The sequence below is a fragment of the Panthera tigris genome, chromosome B1 (assembly GCF_018350195.1).
Source record: "Panthera tigris isolate Pti1 chromosome B1, P.tigris_Pti1_mat1.1, whole genome shotgun sequence".
NCBI lineage: Eukaryota > Metazoa > Chordata > Mammalia > Carnivora > Felidae > Panthera > Panthera tigris.
This window is the reverse complement of record NC_056663.1, coordinates 7,091,825-7,110,618: the sequence shown is the minus strand read 5'-3', so window position 1 is coordinate 7,110,618 and position 18,794 is coordinate 7,091,825. Positions and strand designations below refer to the sequence as shown.

General features: G+C 52.3%; 2 protein-coding genes across 4 annotated transcripts; both read left to right on the top strand.

Annotated features, from left to right (window-relative positions):
- Nucleotides 1-5,344: 5,344 nt before the first annotated feature.
- LOC122237825 (putative protein FAM90A23P) lies at nt 5,345-11,704 on the top strand. 3 transcript variants are annotated; one of them, XM_042982872.1, is made up of 5 exons: nt 5,345-5,388; nt 8,143-8,321; nt 8,809-9,008; nt 9,420-9,528; nt 10,169-11,704. In XM_042982872.1, the coding sequence occupies exons 2-5, from the start codon at nt 8,193-8,195 to the stop codon at nt 11,108-11,110; spliced, it is 1,380 nt and encodes a 459-aa protein (XP_042838806.1). In that variant the 5' UTR covers nt 5,345-5,388; nt 8,143-8,192; the 3' UTR covers nt 11,111-11,704. The 3 variants fall into 3 exon arrangements, 2 of the variants coding, with proteins under 2 accessions (XP_042838806.1, XP_042838807.1); XM_042982873.1 differs by lacking the exon at nt 5,345-5,388 and adding an exon at nt 7,234-7,267; XR_006216468.1 differs by lacking the exon at nt 5,345-5,388 and having other exon boundaries at nt 7,254-8,321; nt 10,169-11,162; nt 11,407-11,704.
- Nucleotides 11,705-13,467: 1,763 nt separating this feature from the next.
- On the top strand, nt 13,468-16,411 carry LOC122237824 (ubiquitin carboxyl-terminal hydrolase 17-like protein 6). Its single transcript, XM_042982871.1, has one exon. It carries the CDS (start codon nt 14,470-14,472, stop codon nt 16,075-16,077), a length of 1,608 nt encoding a protein of 535 aa, XP_042838805.1. The 5' UTR covers nt 13,468-14,469; the 3' UTR covers nt 16,078-16,411.
- Nucleotides 16,412-18,794: the final 2,383 nt, after the last annotated feature.

The following is an 18,794-nucleotide window of genomic DNA, read 5'->3' as shown; positions in this document are numbered from 1 at the left end:
AACACAGCCGCCTGGGAGGTAAATCCCCCGAGGAAGGTGCCGCCTGGCAACCTGACGGCTGGGCCACGGACAGTGTAAAAGCGGCGAGTGGACAGAAGCCGGAGAGAAAGGACGGGGGTAGGATTGCTGGTGGCAGACAGCCGAGTTCAGATACTACAGACTGGGCACCTGAGTGACGCCAAGGGCTCCGCTCCCGCGCATGCGCATATGCACCTCCAAGCGCCCCAGCAATCCGCACTTGTAGGCTAGCTGCGCCATCTAGTGGAGAACAGAGCCGTGACACTTAGCACCGCCCAACTGGGCCAACCTGGCTCTTCAGGAACCCAAGTCTCTCCGCCTTCTGAGTGTATGGACTACAAAGTGCTTCATCCTTTGACTTCTAGGGGACAACAATGTAACTTCAATCGTATTTCAGTCTGTTCGCTGGTCCATCTCTTTTCTTGTCTTTTTCATTTCTTTTCTTTTTCATGAAGACAGAAAGAGAAAAAATATGTGGTTATTTTCCAGGGTTTAAAATAATTTCCTTGAGTTTTTTTCGACTATATTCGTTTCATTTTTTGTAAATGTGTCAAATTCCATTTGAATTCCATCATTTCCGTTTATCCTATTTCACTGTGTTCTTTTTTCCAAATTTTCAAACGGTTTCCTTTTTTTATGTTCTTTCCCTTCTTCCTCTAATCTATCAAGCCCATTTCAACAACCAGACCACAACTCACCTAGGATCTAGCATCATTTGTGTGATTCGTGTGTGTGTGTTGTTTCTTACTTTTTAGTTTTGAATTCTTTTATCTTATTCATTCCTTTCCTTCGGTCAAAATGACGAAGCAACGGGATTCACCCCAACAGAAAGAGCAGGAAGAAAGGACGGCCAGGCCCTTAACCAACACAGATAGAAACAAGCAAGATGTTTGAACCAGAATTTAGAATCACGATAATAAGAATACCAGCTGGGGTCGAAAGTAGATGAGAATGCCTTTCTGTGGGGATAAACGAAGGCAAAGCTAGCCAGGATGAAATAAACAATGCTACAAGCGAGCTGCGATCTGGAACAGATGCCACAGCGGCAAGGATGATAAGGCTGAGCAGGAAACCAGCGATAGAGGGGACAAAGCAATGGAGAATAACGAAGCAGAAGGAAAGAGGGAGACTAAAGCAAAAGAGCAGGGTTTAAGAATTCGGGAACTCAGCGACTCATTGAAAAGGAATAACATCACAATCGTAGGGGTCCCAGAAGACGAGGAGAGAGAAAAGGGGGTAGAAGGGTTATGTGAGCACATCACAGCAGAAAACTTTCCTAACCTGGGAAAGACACACAAAATCCAGGAAGCACAGAAGACTCCCATTAGATTCGACAACGTCCAACCATCAACAAGGCAGAGCCTAGTGGAGTTCACAAAATACTCAGGCAAGGAAAGAATCATGAAAGCAGCAAGGGAAACAAAAGTCCTTCCCCTACAAGGGACGACTGACCACATTTGCAGCAGACCTATCCACAGAAACCTGGCAGCCCAGAAATGAGTGGCAGGCTATATTCATTGCACTGAATCCTAAAAGTATGCGGCCAAAACTTATTTGTCCAGCAAAGCTGTCATTCCAAATACAAGTAGAGATGGAAAGTGTCCCAAGCAAAAACTAAAGGAGTTCCTGACCACTCAACCAGCCCTGCAAGACATTTGAAGGCGGACTCTCCCAGGGGACAAAAGACATAAAAGAAAAAAACAGACCACAGGCAGAAAACACTGGCAAGGATCAGCGAACACCACCAGCAACTCCAACTCTACAAGCAACACAATGGCAATAACTTCATACCTTTCAGTACTCACTCCAAACGTCCATGGACTCAATGCTCCAATCAAAACACATAGGGTAACAGAATGGGTGAGAAAAGAAGATCGTCCCTATGCTGCTTACAAGGGACCCACTTGAGACCTAAAGACGCCTTCAGATTGAAAGCAAGGGGATGGAAAACCATCTCTCATGCTCATGGTTGGCAAAAGAAAGCAGGAGTAGCCATACTGATATCGGACAATCTAGACTTTAAAATAAAGACTCTAACGAGACACGTAGAAGGGCGTTATATCATAATTATTGGGTCTGTCCACCAAGAAGAACTCACGATTGTAAACATTTATGCACCAAATGTGGTGCGCCCAAATAGATACGTCGATGCATCACAAACATAAAGAAACTCACTGAGAATGATACCATACTAGGAGGGAACGTCAACACCCCACTTACAGCAACGGACAGCTCACCTAAACCCACAATCAACAAGGAAGCAATGGTTTTGAATGACACACTGGACCAGATGGACTTGACAGGCATTGTCAGAACATTTCATCCTAAAGCAGGCAAATATACATTCTTCTCCAGTGCACACGGAACATTCTCCACAATAGATCACATACTGGGACACAAATCAGCCCTCAACAAGGACAAAAAGATCGACACCATATCGTGCATATTCTCAGACCACAATGCTATGAAACTCGAAATCACGACAAGAAACAATGTGGAAATGTAACAAATACTTGGAGACTAAAGAACACCCTACTTAAGAGTGAATGGGCTAACCAAGAAGTTAAAGAGGAAATTAAACAGTCCATGGAAGCAAAGGAGAACGGTAACACCACAGGCCAAAACCTCTGGGACGCAGCAAAGGGGGTCATTCGAGGGAAGTATATAGCAATCCAGGCCTTCCGAAAGAAAGAAGAAACGGCTCAGAGACACAACCTAACCGTTCACCTTAAAGTGTTGGAAAAAGAACAGCAAAGAAAACCCCAAACCAGCAGAGACAGGATATAATGCAGATTCGAGCAGAAATCAATGCTATGGAAACCAAAAACAAAACAAAACAAAACAAAACAAAACAAAACACAAAAACAAACACAAGTACAAAAAGAAAAAAAAAAAAAAACAAAACCAACGACACTAGAACGGATCAGTGAAACCAGAGCTGATTCGTTGAAAGAATTCACAAAATCGATAAATCCCTAGCCAGTTTGCTCAAAAAGAAAAAGGAAAGGACCCAAATAAAGGCAATCAAGACTGAAAGAGGAGAGATCACAACCAACACAGCAGAAATACAAACAATACTACGAGCATATTGTGAGCAATTATACACCAATAAAATGGGCAATCTGGGAGAAATGGACAAATCCCAAGAAACATATAAACTACCAAAACTGAAACAGGAAGAAAGAAAATTTGAACAGACCAAAAGAAGTAAAGAAAATGAATTAGTAATCAAAAATCTCCCCCTCCCCCCACCCCCCACGAAAAGAAAAATACAGAGTCCAGGGCCAGACGGCTTTCCAGGGGAATTCTCCCAAACATTTAGAGAAGAGTTCACATCTATTCTCTTGAAGCTGCTCCAAAAGACAGAAACGGAAGGAACACTTCCAAGCTCTTTCTACGAAGCCAGTATTTCCTTGATTCCAAACCCAGACAGAGACCCCATGACAAAGGAGAACGATGGACCCATTTCCCTGATGAACATGGATGCAAAACTGCTCAACAAGTTGTCAGCCGATCGGATCCAACAGTAATATATCCAAAAAATGATTCGCCACGACCAGGTGGGATCTATACCTGGGATGCAGATCTGGTTCGATATGCACAAAACAATCAATGTGATTCATCACACGCATCTAAGAAAAGAAAGGACAAGAACCACACGATCCTCTCAATCCATGCGGAGAAAGCATGGGACAAAATACCACATCCTATCTTGATACAAACCCTCAAGAAAGTAGGGCTAGAAGGACCATATAAGTCATATACGAAAGACCCAACGCGAATATCATCCCCCATGGGGAAAACCTGAGAGCTTTCCCCCTAAGGACAGGGACAAGACAGGGAGGTCCACTCTTGCCACTGTTATTCACCATCGCATTGGAAGCCTTAGCCTCAGCCATCAGACAACACAAAGAACTCAAAGGCCTCCAAATTGGCCGGGAGAGGTCAAACGTTCCCTCTTGGTGGACGACATGATACTCTATATGGAAAACCCAAAAGATTCCACCACAAACTGCTAGAACTGATCCATGAATTCAGCAAAGTTGCAGGATGTGAAATCAATGCACAGAAACGGGCTGCATTCCGATACACCAATGATGAAGCAACAGGAAGAAAAATCAAGCATCGGTCCCATTGACAATTGCACCCAAAATCATAAAATCCCTAGGAATAAATCTAACCAAAGAGATGAAAAACCTATACACTGAAAACTACATGAAATTTTAGAAGACAGAGAACATAATGGAAAAAGATTCCACGCTCCTGGTTGGGAGGAACAAATATGGGTAAAATGGCAGTACCACCCAAAGCAATCTACATACTCCAAGCAACACCTATCCAAAGAACACCAGCACTCCTCGCAGAGCTGGAACAGACAATACTAGAATTTGCATGGGCCCAGAAAAGACCCTGAAGAGCCAAAGCACTGTTGAAAAAGCAAGGAAAGCTGGATGCATCACAATCGCAGTCCTCAAGCTGTAATTGCACAGCTGTCATCATCAAGACAGGATGGTACTGGCACAAAAACGGACACTCGGCTCAAGAGAACAGAAATGGACCCACAAATGGATGGCCAACTACTCCTTGACAAAGCAGGAAAGAATATCCAATGGAATAAAGACAGTCTCTTCAACAAGCGGTGCTGGGAAAACTGGACAGCGACATGCAGAAAAAGGAACCCGCACCACTTTCTGACACCGTACACATAAAGAAACTCAAAAGGGAGGAACGTCCTAAGTGTAAGACAGGAAGCCATCAAAACCCTCGAGGAGAAAGCAGGGAAAAGCCTCTGTGATCTGGGCCACAGCAACTTCTTACTCAACACGTCTCCGGAGGCAAGGGAAACAAAAGGAAAAACGACCTATTGAGAACTCATCCAAAGAAAATTCTCCTGCGCCGTGAAGGAAACAGATCAGCTACACTAACAAATCAGCTCAATCATCAATGGTAGAAGATATTTGCGAACGACACAACAGAGAAAGGCTCAGTAGACAAATCGATAAAGAACTGATCACACTCAACAGCCAAAAACCAACGAATCCAGCGAAGAAATGGGCAAAAGTCATGAATAGACACTGCTCCAGGAAGACATCCAGATGGTCAACTGACACATGAAAAAATGCTCAACCTCACTCATCACCAGGGAAATCCATATCAAGATCACAATGAGCTACCACTTCACACGTGTCATAATGGCTAACATTAACAAGTCAGGCAACAACCGATGTTGGCCAGGGTGCGGAGCAACAGGATCTCTTTTGCACTGCTGGTGGGAATGCAAACTGGCGCCGCCACTCTGGAAAACAGCATGGAGGTTCCTCAAAACACTGACAGCACAGCGACCCTATGAGCCAGCAATTGCACGACTAGGTATTTATCCAAGGGATATGGGTGTGCTGTTTCCAAGGGGCACCTGCACCCAAACGCCCCCAAAAGCTTCCAGCAGCACTATCAACAATAGCCAAAGGATGGAAAGAGCCCGAATGTCCATAGATGCATGGAATGGAAAAAGAAGAGGTGGCACACATATATACAATGGAACATTACGAGGCGATCAAAAGGAAAAACAGGGTGCCATTCGCAACGATGTGGCTACAAGGAGAGGGTATTCTCCTCAGCGAAATGAGTCAGAGAAAGACAACTATCACATGACTTCACTCATATGAAGGCTCTAAGGTGCAAAACAGATGAGCATCAGGGAAGGGAAGGAAAAATAATATAAAAACAGGGAGGGGTACAAAACCAAGCAGGGAGGGGGCCAACGGATATTTGAAGAAGAGGGAAAGGTGTGCTTGTGCCCTGGCCTCGCCCGCCCCCTCCCCCGCCCCCACTCTCTGGGGGCTTCTCCCTGGGGAGTGGTTCTGAGAGTGTCCGGCACCAGGCTGGCCCCGTGGAGCCACGGCCTGGAAGCGAGGCCAAGCCAACGGAGGTTTGAGAGCATTGGGAAAGGGTGTGGGCACGGGTGTGGCAGGGGTAAGGATGCTGCGTGTAAGGGTGAGGCCGGGGTATGGTGCCATGGAGTGAGGAGGCCAGGCAGAGGCTGAAGGAAGCGGTGGGCGGGGCTGGAGGGCACCAGGTTGGGGGAGGGCCCTGCCTTGAGGGCAGTGGACAGAGGCCACAGGAGCAGCCTCCCGGAGAAGATAGGAAAGGCCAAAGAAAAGCGCACACGACGCCCAATACACGCCAATGTTCAAGGAGGGAAACCATCCAGGGTGCCCACGGCACTGCCGACGCAGGCCCTCCACCTCGGCCAGTGGGGCCGCTAGCTTTTGCACTGCTGTGGGAGAAAGGTGCTCGCTTGCATGACACTCAGGAATGCCCCGCCGATGGGGTTGCGCCTTGTCCCTTGGGTCTGGCCCTTCGGGATCCCAAAGACATCTCCCTGACACAGTGTCCGTGGCTGAGGCCAGCCAGGCCAGGCCAGGAGAAATGGTGGCAATCACACCAACATCCCCCAATGGGAGCCAAAGCGAAACAGAACGTCCGAGTTGATGGGCAACAACAAAGAGCCCCAAACGAGGGGCGTCGGACCCAGGGAGCCCCCCCGCGTCAACACAGGGACTTGTCAGGAACAGCGACTTGGGTCACGAGACCAAGTGCCAAGGCAGCTGGTTCCCAGGGGACACGGGACATAGGATCCCATGCCTCCGAAGGTCCCAGCAAGCGCAGTCACCGCCCTAGAGACAGAAAGGGGAACGGGGAGGGCAGGGCAGGGTGTGGAGTGAAGGGACACCGCAAATAGCTCATGGACACACCGCTCCCGTCGGGAAAGGGAGAAGCTTGGACACGGAGGACGCCGAAGGGGCCCCCAACCACAGGAACGTACGTGAGGCCAGGGGCCCCGCAAGCTTCCCTGCAGGCCCACGAGAAACACCAGTTTACGAATGAAACAGGCATGCACACACGAGTCTCTTTTTCCAAGGGTGAAGATGTGTTCTGAAACGTCTATCTCCACATGCATGCATACCAGTTACAACGGCAAGAAATCGCTAAACCTCCAGGATTCGTTCCTAGTGTGGAGACGTGAGGAGCACCAAGGTGATGGGCTGCCTGGGATTAAAGTGCCCGAGAGGTCACGTGACCTTGGGCGGGTCTACGAGTCCGGGAAGGAAGGAAGTGTCCCTCACTGACCGTCCCTCGGGCACGCCGGACGGACGCTGAGTCTCCGCCACGGCAGTCCGCCTGCCACCCGCCGCTCTGGACGTCTGTGTGTCTCCTGACACACAGGAGGAGCACGTTGGCGTTTCAGGTGGGTTGGGACGATCTGGGGCTCTCACACGAGCTGGCACGGAAGTGGGACAGGGAGGAAATGGAGGTTGTGATGCGCCTCGACTCACCAGGTGAAGGACGCTTTAGTGTTGAAGACGAGTGTGAGAACAGAGACTGAGGAAAGGCGTGGCTCTCGGTGTTCCTGAGCACATGAGGTTCTGCTTCCAAAGGAACTGAACCCCAGAGTCGGACTGGTGTGAGGGCGTGCGGGAGCAGTGACAGCATCCTGCTCCATGTCGCCGTGGGGCCTGAGAGCCTAAGGAGTTTTCTTGTTCACCCGAATTTCACGGCAAATACTCATTTGCCACGGCTGACACGTGAGTTCAGCGTGGGGCCCCGTCAAGGCCACATGAAAGGAAAGGGTTCAGGCCCTGCGTGGGGAAGCTTCCAGTCGAGTCGAGCAGAAACGAAACGTTTTCATTGACTTTGTCTTTGAGGGTGGTTTCTCTGGGGGTCAAGTAGGAGAGGTACATTCTGGAGAGGCAAGCATCCTTCTCGGTGCACATGCAACCCTGGGTGCCACAGGGAGTATCGCCGTAGCGTAGATTGCGGTGTCCGTGGGGGCCAGGACTTTGTGTGTGGTCTTCCTTCCGGAGGGCCCTGGGAGAGACTTCCCGAAAGTCTCTCCGGTGAGTCACGCAAGACCACCTCCACGGCCTTGCCTGAGGGTGCCGTGCTGCGGGTGGGTCCACGGGAGAGCGTGTAGAACATGCAGGAGGGAGAGGTCCCACCTCCCAGGTGAGGACCGTGTCCGACCTGGTGGGCATGACGCCCCCTCGTGCCCGCTGGGGGAGGAAGGTTCATGAAGGAGTCGTTGTGTCTGTGGGAATGACTCTCCTTTTCCCATTGACTCAGCAAGTCCAGAAACCCATCTTCAAGCGAGGCTGACTTGACCCTTCAAGGAGATGGGGCAGATGGCGGGTGGGCACACCCAGCACGTACCTTCCAGACCCTTGAAAGCCCCAAACGGGAAGAGGCAACGGAGAGCAGCCATGGCGCCCAGGGTTCCCAGGCTAGAGGACGAGGATCCTCGGGTAAGTGGAGCCCTGGAGGCGTGGTGAACCAGTGGGTGGGTTGGAGGGGCTGGGTTGGGTGGGGGTGGGGGAGCCATGCCTCTGAAGCCGGGGATCGCACATGACGAGGGAATGAAGACTCTGTGTCCGGAAGTCGGTCGTCCTTTCCTAGCCCACGGTGGCCTGCCTTGGCATCTCAGCAGCCTGCCCGTTGGGATAAGCTCCCTCGGCCGTAGGGTCACGTCCAGCCTGGGGTTTGTCCCCATCGTGGCGTGGGGCTCATTCTACGCGGCCTGAGACCTGCAATCCCAACTCCCGGTCCGTCCCTCACAGAGGCTTGGGTAGAATCCTAGGAACTTCCATCTCCTGGCACCTCCCGAGCCGTCCACGATGTGCCCTGTCCCACACCAGTCCTCCGCTCCCCGAGTGTGTCCTTGTCATGTCCTTTGCAGTAGGCCTGTGATTGGTGCTGATTCACTGAGCCCCCCCACCCCTCCTTGGTCCGCAGCTCAAGTGTAAGGACTGCGGAGCCTTTGGGCACAACGCATCCAGCACCAGGTGCCCCATGAAGCGCTGGGACGGGTGCCTGGCCCCCCAGGCCTTTGTCCCCAGGAAGCCGAAGGAGAATGTGGAACCACGCCAGCAGCAGGACCAGCACAAGCCCGGGCCCTTCAACCAGGCTGCGAGGGACATGGAAGAGGGACAAAGGTGAGGATGCGGCCGGCTCCGGCCTGCCCGTGGGCTGGCAGCTCAGGTCGCTGAGTCTCTGTACCCGGACACTGGGTGCTGTGTCGTCTTCACACACACACACAGGGGTGGGGGAGGCAGAGAAAGGAGCTCCCCGCCCCCCAGGGGACCTCACGAGCCTATTGTGCTGCTCTGGGGGAGTCCCTGAGGCTGTGTGTCCTGGGGTAGGGAGACAGGGGGAGGCGGCAAATGACAGGCAGCGGCGCACACGGCTCTCGACACAAGGACGTCTTGGGCCAACCTGGACGGCTCGCTGGAGTGGGAGCCAGGGGGGCAGATGAAGAAAGGAGATCTTGCCCAAGCCCCATCACTCGCTCCCCAGGGGAACACACGAAATGCCGCTCCTTCACCTTCCCGTTCTTGGTCGTGCAGGCGAGAAGCCCAGCAGAGGAAGGCGCTGCTGCAGAGATTCCCCAGGATAGCCCCTGGAAGGCAGCAGCGAGCCTGGAGGGACTCCACAGAATCCTGCGACTATGTGAGGGTGAGTGTCCCCCGTCCCTGCTCTCGTTCTCTCCTGGGGACGGGGATGTGACGGGCTTCCCGGCCCTCCTGGCTGAGGAAGGGGGTCCACCCCGATTCTCAACATTGGGATTTCCGTGCGGGTCCTTTCCAGCCACGTTTGCCGGGTGTCCATGATCCGGCAGGATTCCTTGCATGTGTGCTAACCGGGTGCCGGCTGGGCGTGCCAACATAATTTCGGGACGCTGTGCCCACACCTAGGCCTCTTGGGAGGCACAGGCATCTTTCCCTGGTGACACATAGACCCGCCCCATTGGCCATCCAAACTCAGTAGCCCCCACCGCGAACCTCCACCTGCAGGACGCCTGTACTTTCCCTAGAAGCCTGAATGGACGTGCTTGTCCACTTCGGGAGGCAGGCACGATGCACAACCTTTCTGGTCCGTCGCTCCCATGGAATCAAAGCATCAAGGGGCTACTGCCCAGTGTTTCTTCCCGATCGACGCTGAGCTGGAGGCCCTTGTCCTCTGTCAGTACAATCCTTTCCCGTCTCTCCCGGTTGCTTGCGTTTCTGTGGGTTTCTTTGCTGTGCTTGTCGTGCATGTGTCCTTGGTGGGGAGGAAGGACTAATGGCCGTTGTCTGTGTGTTGTGTGTTCCCACAGCATCCGCACAGGCCGATGCCCGTGTACAGCACCAAGAGGGTGTCCGTGCTGGAGCCGCACGTCCCGGCTGAGCCTCCTAGCGGGACGCCTGACACGACACAGCTGTCCCCGTCGGCTGCTCCTCTCGGGAGACCTGCGGCGAGCACCTTCCCGCCTGCTGGCCGACAGGATGCCCAGCAAGTGGGGACCCCTGCCCCGCCTGCCCCGCCTGCCCCGGCACACCAACGCTCTGCCCGGGATCCAGGCCTCGGTGTCCAGCTGAGACAACACCGGCCCCGATGTGCCTCCCTCGAAGCTTCCAGGGCCGTCTCCAAGGCGCGTGGCATTGGCCACGCCCAGGCACCAGCCAAGCGTCCTGAGGGGAGCCCTGATCCTCCTCCAACCCGTTTGGCTGCGAGTCCCCAGCCCCACATCCAGACACCAGGCACGAGATGGGCCCCGCTCCCCGACGACACGTGCCAGAACCCCCGAAAGAAACCACGTTGCAGCCCCTTCCAGCCACCCCACAAGAGCACAGGGAGCACCCATGTGGGGCTGCGCCAGAGTCTGTGTCGTCCAGCAAGGACAAGTGCATGTGGTCCCACGGGGGCAGCCCAACTGACCAGGAAGACACCTGCCTCGGTGCAAAGCAGGGGCCTCCAGCCTCCACGCCCCCAACCTCACCTGGACACTCTCCAGGCGTGCCCCTGGCCTCTGTGTCCGCCCTGTCCGCAGGCACCCGGCCAGCCCCTGCGAATGGTCTTCAGCCGCCTGGACAAAGGCGGCTGGAGCTCCAGGTTCATAGCAGCTCCCTGTCTGCCACCTCCCGAGAGGCCAGTCCCCCCTGGCCAGGGTCCACCCATCACACACCAGTCTGAGGGAGGCTGTGTGCCTGTCTCCCTGAGCATCCTCCACGATGACCTGCAGCTTTCCTCGTCCTCGGAGGAGAGCGACCGGGAGTGAGACACCTCATGTCCTCGGACACTCGTCCTCTGGCCCTTGTGACCCCGAGCAGGTGACTGCGGAGCGGAGGCCAAGGCAGGGCCGTGACCTAGTTTTGCTAAAGCAGCAATTCCCCCAAAGACCTGCAAGGACAAAAACTTGCGTCCACACTGTGTTTGGTGTCCTGCTTGGGGCGGGGAGTGGGTTGAGCGCCCACGTGCAGACGCTCATGGCGCACTTTTCCTTTATGCATCTACACCTTCTGGTTCACCGGCTCCGTCTCAATCAACAAGGTCTCGTTTCTTCCGTTTCAATAGATTCTATGCGAAATTCAGCGCCAGGAGAGCAAGAGGTCGTCCACTCGAATGTCAACTTAAGGATCTGCGAAATGAATGTGTATCGGGTTTGCGAATGTCTGCATTTGGGGACACCGGAGGAATGATTCCAGTCTGGGCTGGGCAAGTGGAGGCAATCTTTTGTTTTCGAATAGTTCACTGATATCGTTTTTCTGCAGATCATATCGGGGACTATTTTACATGCTGTCTGCATTTTTGTTTTTCCCTGGTAGTGCAACGTTGTGTGTAGTGTTACCACAGCTAATAAAATTTGCTCAGAGACGACCGAATGTGCATGGTTTTCTTTTTTGTGTGTACACTGTAGTTTCCCGTCACGTAGAGTAGAATCCTGCATTTGTTCCCCAGGGCACTTGGGACTTGGATCCTCACCTAGTGGAGAACAACTAAGGATTCAGAAGCAGCAAAGAAACACGGGTTAACCTCTCTTCTCCTTTCAAGATAAAGTCTCTCCAAGTGTCCTGAGAACAAGACAATGCTAGAGGTGAATTCGAAACCGATGAGGGTCGGGATGCCTGAGTGGCCCAGTCAGAGAAGTGTCTGACCTGGAGGCGGCTCACGTCATGATCTCAGGGTTGGGGAGATTGAACTTTGAGTTTCCCTCCCTCCTCAGGATCGCCTCTCTCCTTTTCTATCTAACCCTCCCCCACATTCTCTCTCCCTCCCTCCCTCCCTCTCTCTCTCTCTCTCTCTCTGTCTCTCTCTCTGTCTGTCTCTCTCTCTGTCTGTCGACATAAAAACCCATGAACCGAAAGAACATGTGCATGGGAAATCAATCAGCGTTAGGGGCTGCTGTCCGCATGTCTCTCAAAGGCATTTTCATTCACAAGTCACGTCAAGGAGGGTGGCATAGAAGAGATACAAAGGAAAGGATGAGAAAGACATTCCACAGATAGATACTAGAGAGGGGAAGGAGACACGAGAGTTAGGAGATAGACACGTAGAGTGATGAGCGATTGATGAGAGAGGACAGAGAATTAGGTGGTCAAAGGTTCTTTGGAAGCAATTCTGCAGGCCTCTTTGCCCACGTGGCAGGTGGCCGGGGCTGAGGCTAGAGAAGCAAGGGGGTGTCCGTGGAGTCTGAAGACCGGCAGGCTCCAGACCCGGGGAGAATGGCCTTGTCGGGGCCAGGCACTCAGACAGGAGCAGGTGTCTCGTCTTGGGACAGGGGTCAGCTTTATGCTCCAGGAAGGTCTGGAATGGACTGGCTCAAGTCACTACGTTAAATAGGGCAACTTGCTTTGCTCAGACCAGTCACGTGAGAGTTCCTACCATCTAACACCGTCCAGTGAAAACACAACCGGTTTTCTAGGACGAGATGACAACCAAAGGGAGAGATGATTCCTTGCAGAAACAGGTCGAAACTTGGCGCCTGCCAACGGATATTTGAAGAACAGGGAAAGGTGTGCTTGTGCCCTGGCCTCGCTCGCCCCCCTCCTCTGCCCACTCTCTGGTAGATTCTCCTTGGGGTGTGGTCCTGAGAGTGGCTGGCGCCAGGCTGGCCCGGTGGAGCAAAGGCCTGGACGTGAGGCCGGGCCAACCGAGGGCGGAGAACATTGGGATGAGGTGTGGGCATGGGTGTGGCAGGGGTAAGGATGCTGCGGGTAAAGGTGGGGCCGTGGTCCGGTCCCATGCAGTGAGGCCAGGCAGAGGCTGAAGGAAGCCGTGGGTGGGGCTGGAGGGCACCAGGCAGGGAGAGGGCCGTGTCTTCAGGCTGTGGTCACAAGAGTCTGAAGACTCCTTTTGTGCATCCCATTGTGTGTCCTCCTTGACCTCTTGCCCCTTTCCTTCCCCTCACACGAGTGTGTTTGGCACTGAGACACCTCACGTGCTCGCAGCCTTTTCCTCCTAGTTGGTGACCCTGAGGAGGTGACCGTTTAATTGAGGATCCTCTCTCCCTCTCTCTCTGTCTCTCCCTGGCTTGTCCACATGAGCGCTCTCTCTCGCTCTCTGTCTCTCTCTGTCTCTCTGTCTCTCTCTCTCTCTCTCTGTCTCTCTCTCAAAATAAATCAATTAAAATGTTAAAAGTGAAAAGCAAACAAACATTAGAGAAGAAAGCACATTTTCAGTAGACCTGGTCAGTTCTGAAATCTGGTCTAGAGATACTGACACATTAAAGCCACAGTTTCCTCGAGGGGACATTGTTCCTTGCATGTCTAAATTCCCATTTCAAACCGTCTATAAATGTCACAAATCCACAACAAACATGTCCTGAACCACGGGAACCTATACCTACCTTGCTATGTGATTTGCTAGGAATACCAGTGACAATTTGGCAAATGATGGGTTTAGGATTTGTTCTCCTATTGGGAAGGGAGCTACAAAATGAAGAAAGCATTTACAAAGCCCGAAACCAGGCAAAGGATATTTCTTGGGACAATTTCTCGGCCACCCCTTGGTAGACAGACGTGTTTCAAAGGACCTTCGTGATAGTTGTATACACAGATCCTATGGAGACAGTTCAGGAGTTTTAGAATCAAATCCATGGACAGTCATCATTCCAGAATAATTTGCTGGTGTCCCATGCATTCTGGCTGACGGAGAGGAGGTGCTCCTACATGATACCAGAGCTCAATTGGTAAAATGATTTCCATAGCCTAAAAAATTCATGGCCGTCATTCCTTGACACTTTGTGTTATCTAAAAGCAAAGTGGATACTCAAAAAAGGATTTCCTCTAGGTTGGAAATGCTCAAGTCCGTCTGTCCAGAGAGGGAGCAATGGAAATGAGGGAGGTGGAGAAAGTGGTGAAACGTGTGTGTGTGTGTGTGTGTGTGTGTGTGTGTGTGCCTCTTGAGGAGGGAGGGGCAGGAGGAAGGCTGGGCTGAGTGGTCTGTCTGCAGAAGAGTGGCCACACCCTAAGACCCTTCATCCAACTCCAGCTGGTGGCTGATTGGATGACGTGGTCCTAGTCAGGTGGGTGGGGCGAGCTTTACGAGGGCTGAGGAGAGGGCCACAGCTATCATTCTGAGACTGGCCTCCTGAGAGAAGCATCGCTCTGCAACGTGAGGCTCCACGTTTCAGGAGACATGGAGACGCCCTCTTCCCACTGCCGAGAGGAGTCTCAGTTCCATGTCTTTCCAAACCTCAAACCTTGCGGGTCAAATACGGGTGGTGCTGAAGGCCACAGAGGACCCACTCTACCTGAGAAGCCGGCACCGTCATCGCACACACCCTGCGACCTGCCGAACGGTTGGGCTCCCGCGTCAATAGGTCTGCCCCCCGCAAAGAAACCCGTGAGTTGGAGGAGACCTTCTGTGGTTGGGGCCGGCCTGCAGAACCTGGGGAACACGTGCTATGCGAATGCGGCGCTGCAGTGTCTGACGTACACACCACCCCTCGCCAGCTACATGCTGTCCCAGGAGCACTCCCGAAGCTGTGGGAGGCAGCCATTCTGCGTGCTGTGTGCTCTGCAGGCTCACGTGACCCGGGCCCTCTGCCGTCCGGGAGATGTGATCCGGCCTCCGCCAAAACTGCTCGCTGCCTTCCACACACACAGGCAGGAGGATGCCCATGAGTTTCTGATGTTCACTCTGGATGCTATGCAGCAAGCGTGTTTGCGTGAGGACAAGCCTTCAGAGCCTCAGGCTCAGGACGCCACCCTCATCCGGCAAATCTTTGGCGGGTACTGGAGGTCTCAAATCCAGTGTCTCCACTGCCAGGGTGTCTCCAGCACTTTGGACCCTTACCTGGACATTAGCCTGGATATCAGGGCGGCTCAGAGTGTGAGCCAAGCTTTGCAACACTTGGTGAAGCCCGAACAGTTGGATGGTGAAAATGCCTATCGTTGTAGTACTTGTCTCGACAAGGTACCTGCTTCCAAGACGTTGACTTTGCACACTTGCTCCAAGGTCCTGATGCTGGTATTGAAACGATTCTGCCATTTCACGGGCAGCAAACTGGCTAAGGAAGTGCAATATCCTGAGCGCCTTGACATGCGACGATACGTGTCTGGGCAGAACGGGGGGTCGCTGACTTATGTGCTCTATGCCGTGCTGGTGCACGCGGGCTGGAATGGTCACAGCGGACATTACTTCTGTTACGTCAAAGCTGGGAACGGCCAGTGGTACAAAATGGATGATGCGAAGGTGGCCGCCAGTGATGCGACGTCTGCCCTGAGCCAACATGCCTATGTCCTCTTTTACATCCAGAAGAGTGAATTGGAAAGAGACCGTGGGAGTGAGCCAGGTGCTGGGGAATCCACATCCCTCCAGGCTGACCACGCAGGCACGGCTGCGGCCCAAGGGGGGCCCGAAACCGACCCCGACATCGAGGTGCCACAATTGGAGGATCACGTGGAACAGACACCACCGCCAGCAATCACGTTAGACCAGTGGAGATTCCTCCAAGAAAGCCACCGTCCCAAGTCTGAATTCAACCTCAGGAAATTAGAATTTGCCCTTCCCCCCGACGCAGTCCTAATTCACCAGTCCAAATACAGAGACGAGATGGGGAAGGATCACCGTGAACCAAACATCTACCGGCTCAACAGTTCAGCCAGGGACATCCCACCTCAGAGGGCAACGGCCATTAACCAAGTCCCTTGTCTCCCAGGCAGAGCCAGAGCTACCAAGAGGAAGAACAAGAAGGGACAGAGGTCTCAGGAAGCAGTGCAGGGATCCCACTACAGGCTTTGAGATACATGCCTGCCCACGTGCACACTCACCCGCCCTCACTCACTACTCACTCACTCACAGTCCCTTGTAGGCCATATTTTGTGTGTTGTAGGTGGGTGTGATCCAGACATGTGGAGGGACCATGAATCTGGCTGGATTCATGGGCTATGGCGTTCCAGTGGACCTGGAGAATCCTGAGCTTTAAGGCTGGCTGTCTGTAATGAGGTTATTGGAGAGGTGTGGATTATGCTGGGGACTCGCAAGGTTTCTCCCCTCCATCAGCACCGAGGATCATTGGGCACTCTCAGAGCCTGAAAGGGTCAGAGGGAGTGGCCAATGAGGCATGAAGGTGGAAACAAGGCAGAGCCCCGGGAGTCCCTGTGAAAATGCATGGGACTCACGGTCCCATCATCCCATTCCCTACTCTCTGTGTATCGGTAAAGTCCATGTGCCCAAACATGTGCGTGTGGGGACTCTCGGTGATATCCAAACATGCACCGGCAGGGGAAGGAGTTTGAAACAATCTCAGTGCTTCCACACGGAGAAGTGGCAAATGACCAGGAAACGGGAAGAACTCTAGCTCTACGTGGGAGCAGACAGCCTTTTCAGGAATGTTTTGTGTCGGAAGGAGAGGAGCAGAAGGAAACACGAATTCATAACTGTGCAAAGTGTTTCCTTGTATACATAATCTATTTTGTAAAGTCTCCACATGTTCATGTGAACATTGGCTAATTGCCTGGAAATGGCAAAGAGCAAATAAATGCTTATTTCTCAGGAGACGGGTGGGTGGAGCCATCCTGGCCCATGTTCATTAGATTCGGTTCCCTTAACAATCCCCCTCCCATGAGGCTGCAGAGCAAATGGGGGAAAGGAACCTTCTCCCACCTCTTATTGCTCAGCCACCAAGCAGCTCTACCTTGTTCCGCAGAGTTGACCACCATCCCCCCATCGGACAATCTCCTCCACAAGGGAGGAGGCTCAGGGATTTCTGGTCAGTTGCATCGCAATCTTGGTCCTCGGTTGTACACCTCAGAAAAACAGTCTCAAGTGGACACCGAGGCAACAATGTGGTATTTCAGGTCAGGGTATGGATGGATGCTCTAAGTCACAACTGTATTTCTCAGGAGCGAGAGACTCACTAAATACATTGTTGAATGGGAATTAGTGCATCATCCTTCAATTCCCCCCAGGGGAGGGGGGCCATATAGGAGATCTCTGGTCGTTTGCCAATGGCACTGACAGGGTAAAGCCTGTTGTTGCTGCTGCTGCTGCTGCTGCTGCTGTTGTTGTTGTTGTTTCCAGTCTGCATTAAACATACATACCACACTCAGTGGGAACTAACGTCAGCATGTGAATTTTGTACAGGAAATCTTATTGAATTCTGGATGTTCAAATATCAGAGCCGATAGAGGAAAAATACTTTTTCTTCATCTACTTTTAAAATTTATTGGTCTGTTGTTTTCATGTTTTAAACATGAAATAAAACGTTTAAATAAACAGAGAGAGACACACACACACAAAAACAGAGACAGAGTGTGAGCATGGGAGGGGCAGAGAGAGAGAAACACAGAATCCAAAGCAGCTCCAGGCTCTGAGCTGTCAGCACAGAGCCCAACGTGGAGCTCAACCCCACGAACCATGAGATCCTGACCTGAGCTGAGGTTGGACACTCAACCGACTGAGGCACCCATTCCCCCCTCCATTTTCCAAATTGAAATCAAATTTAGTTAACATTGAGTGCAGTCTTGGTTTCAGGGGTGGAATTTAGGGCTTCGTCACTTACATGAAACACCCACTGCCAACCCCCACAGGGGCCCTCCATAACGCCCGTTGCAAAGGGAGCCCACCCACTCCTCCCCTCTAGCAACCCTCACTTTCTTCTCTACACTTAAGGGTTCTCCTGGGGCACGTGGGTGTCTCAGCCGGTGTGGACTCTGATTCCGTCAGCTCATGATCTAAGGGTTTGAGACTTCAAGCCCCGTGTCCGGCGCTGTGATGACAGCTCAGAGCCTGGAGCCTGCTCTGGATTCTGGGGGCACGCCTCTCTCTGACACTCCCCTCGTCATGCTCTGTATCTCTGTCTCTGTCTCTGTCTCTGTCTCTCTCTCTCTCTCTCTCTCTCTAAGATAAAGAGAAAACAAAATTTTTTGAAGAGTCTCCTATGGCTTGCCCCCCGCTGTGATTTTATCTTATTTTATTTATTCTTCGCTTGCCTAGGTTCTTCTATTTTGTTTTTTATTCCACAGATGAGTGATGACATGGCACTTTCTCAGTCAAAGAGTTCAACAGGGCTAGCTGGATGTTAGATCTCAAAAGACATGCACACGTGAAATCTATCCTTCCTGTGGATTTGATTCTAAAGTGGGCAGAATCGTGGGTAAAACGCAAACAGTGTATGTGCAACTGAGCCACGAAGGGACAAGCCACAGAAAATAACCATGCTAGGTCATCCTGTAGAAATTTTGGGATCCAACTTTCTCTTCCTGGATTAAAACCTGAATATCACACGCACACACACACACACACACACACGGACAATATTTGATCTGGATCTCAAGACGGCCTCCATAAGCATCCAGTCAGCTCCCCAGATGACTAGGACCAGCTCTTCCTGGGTGGCCGTGTGTCACGTGTTCCACCCACACATGATGAAGTCCACACCTCTGGCTCTGGAATCCGTGGGGGAGGTCACAAGAGGGAGTCTTGCACACTGCTCTCTGTCCAGCAGGGGGCGCCGC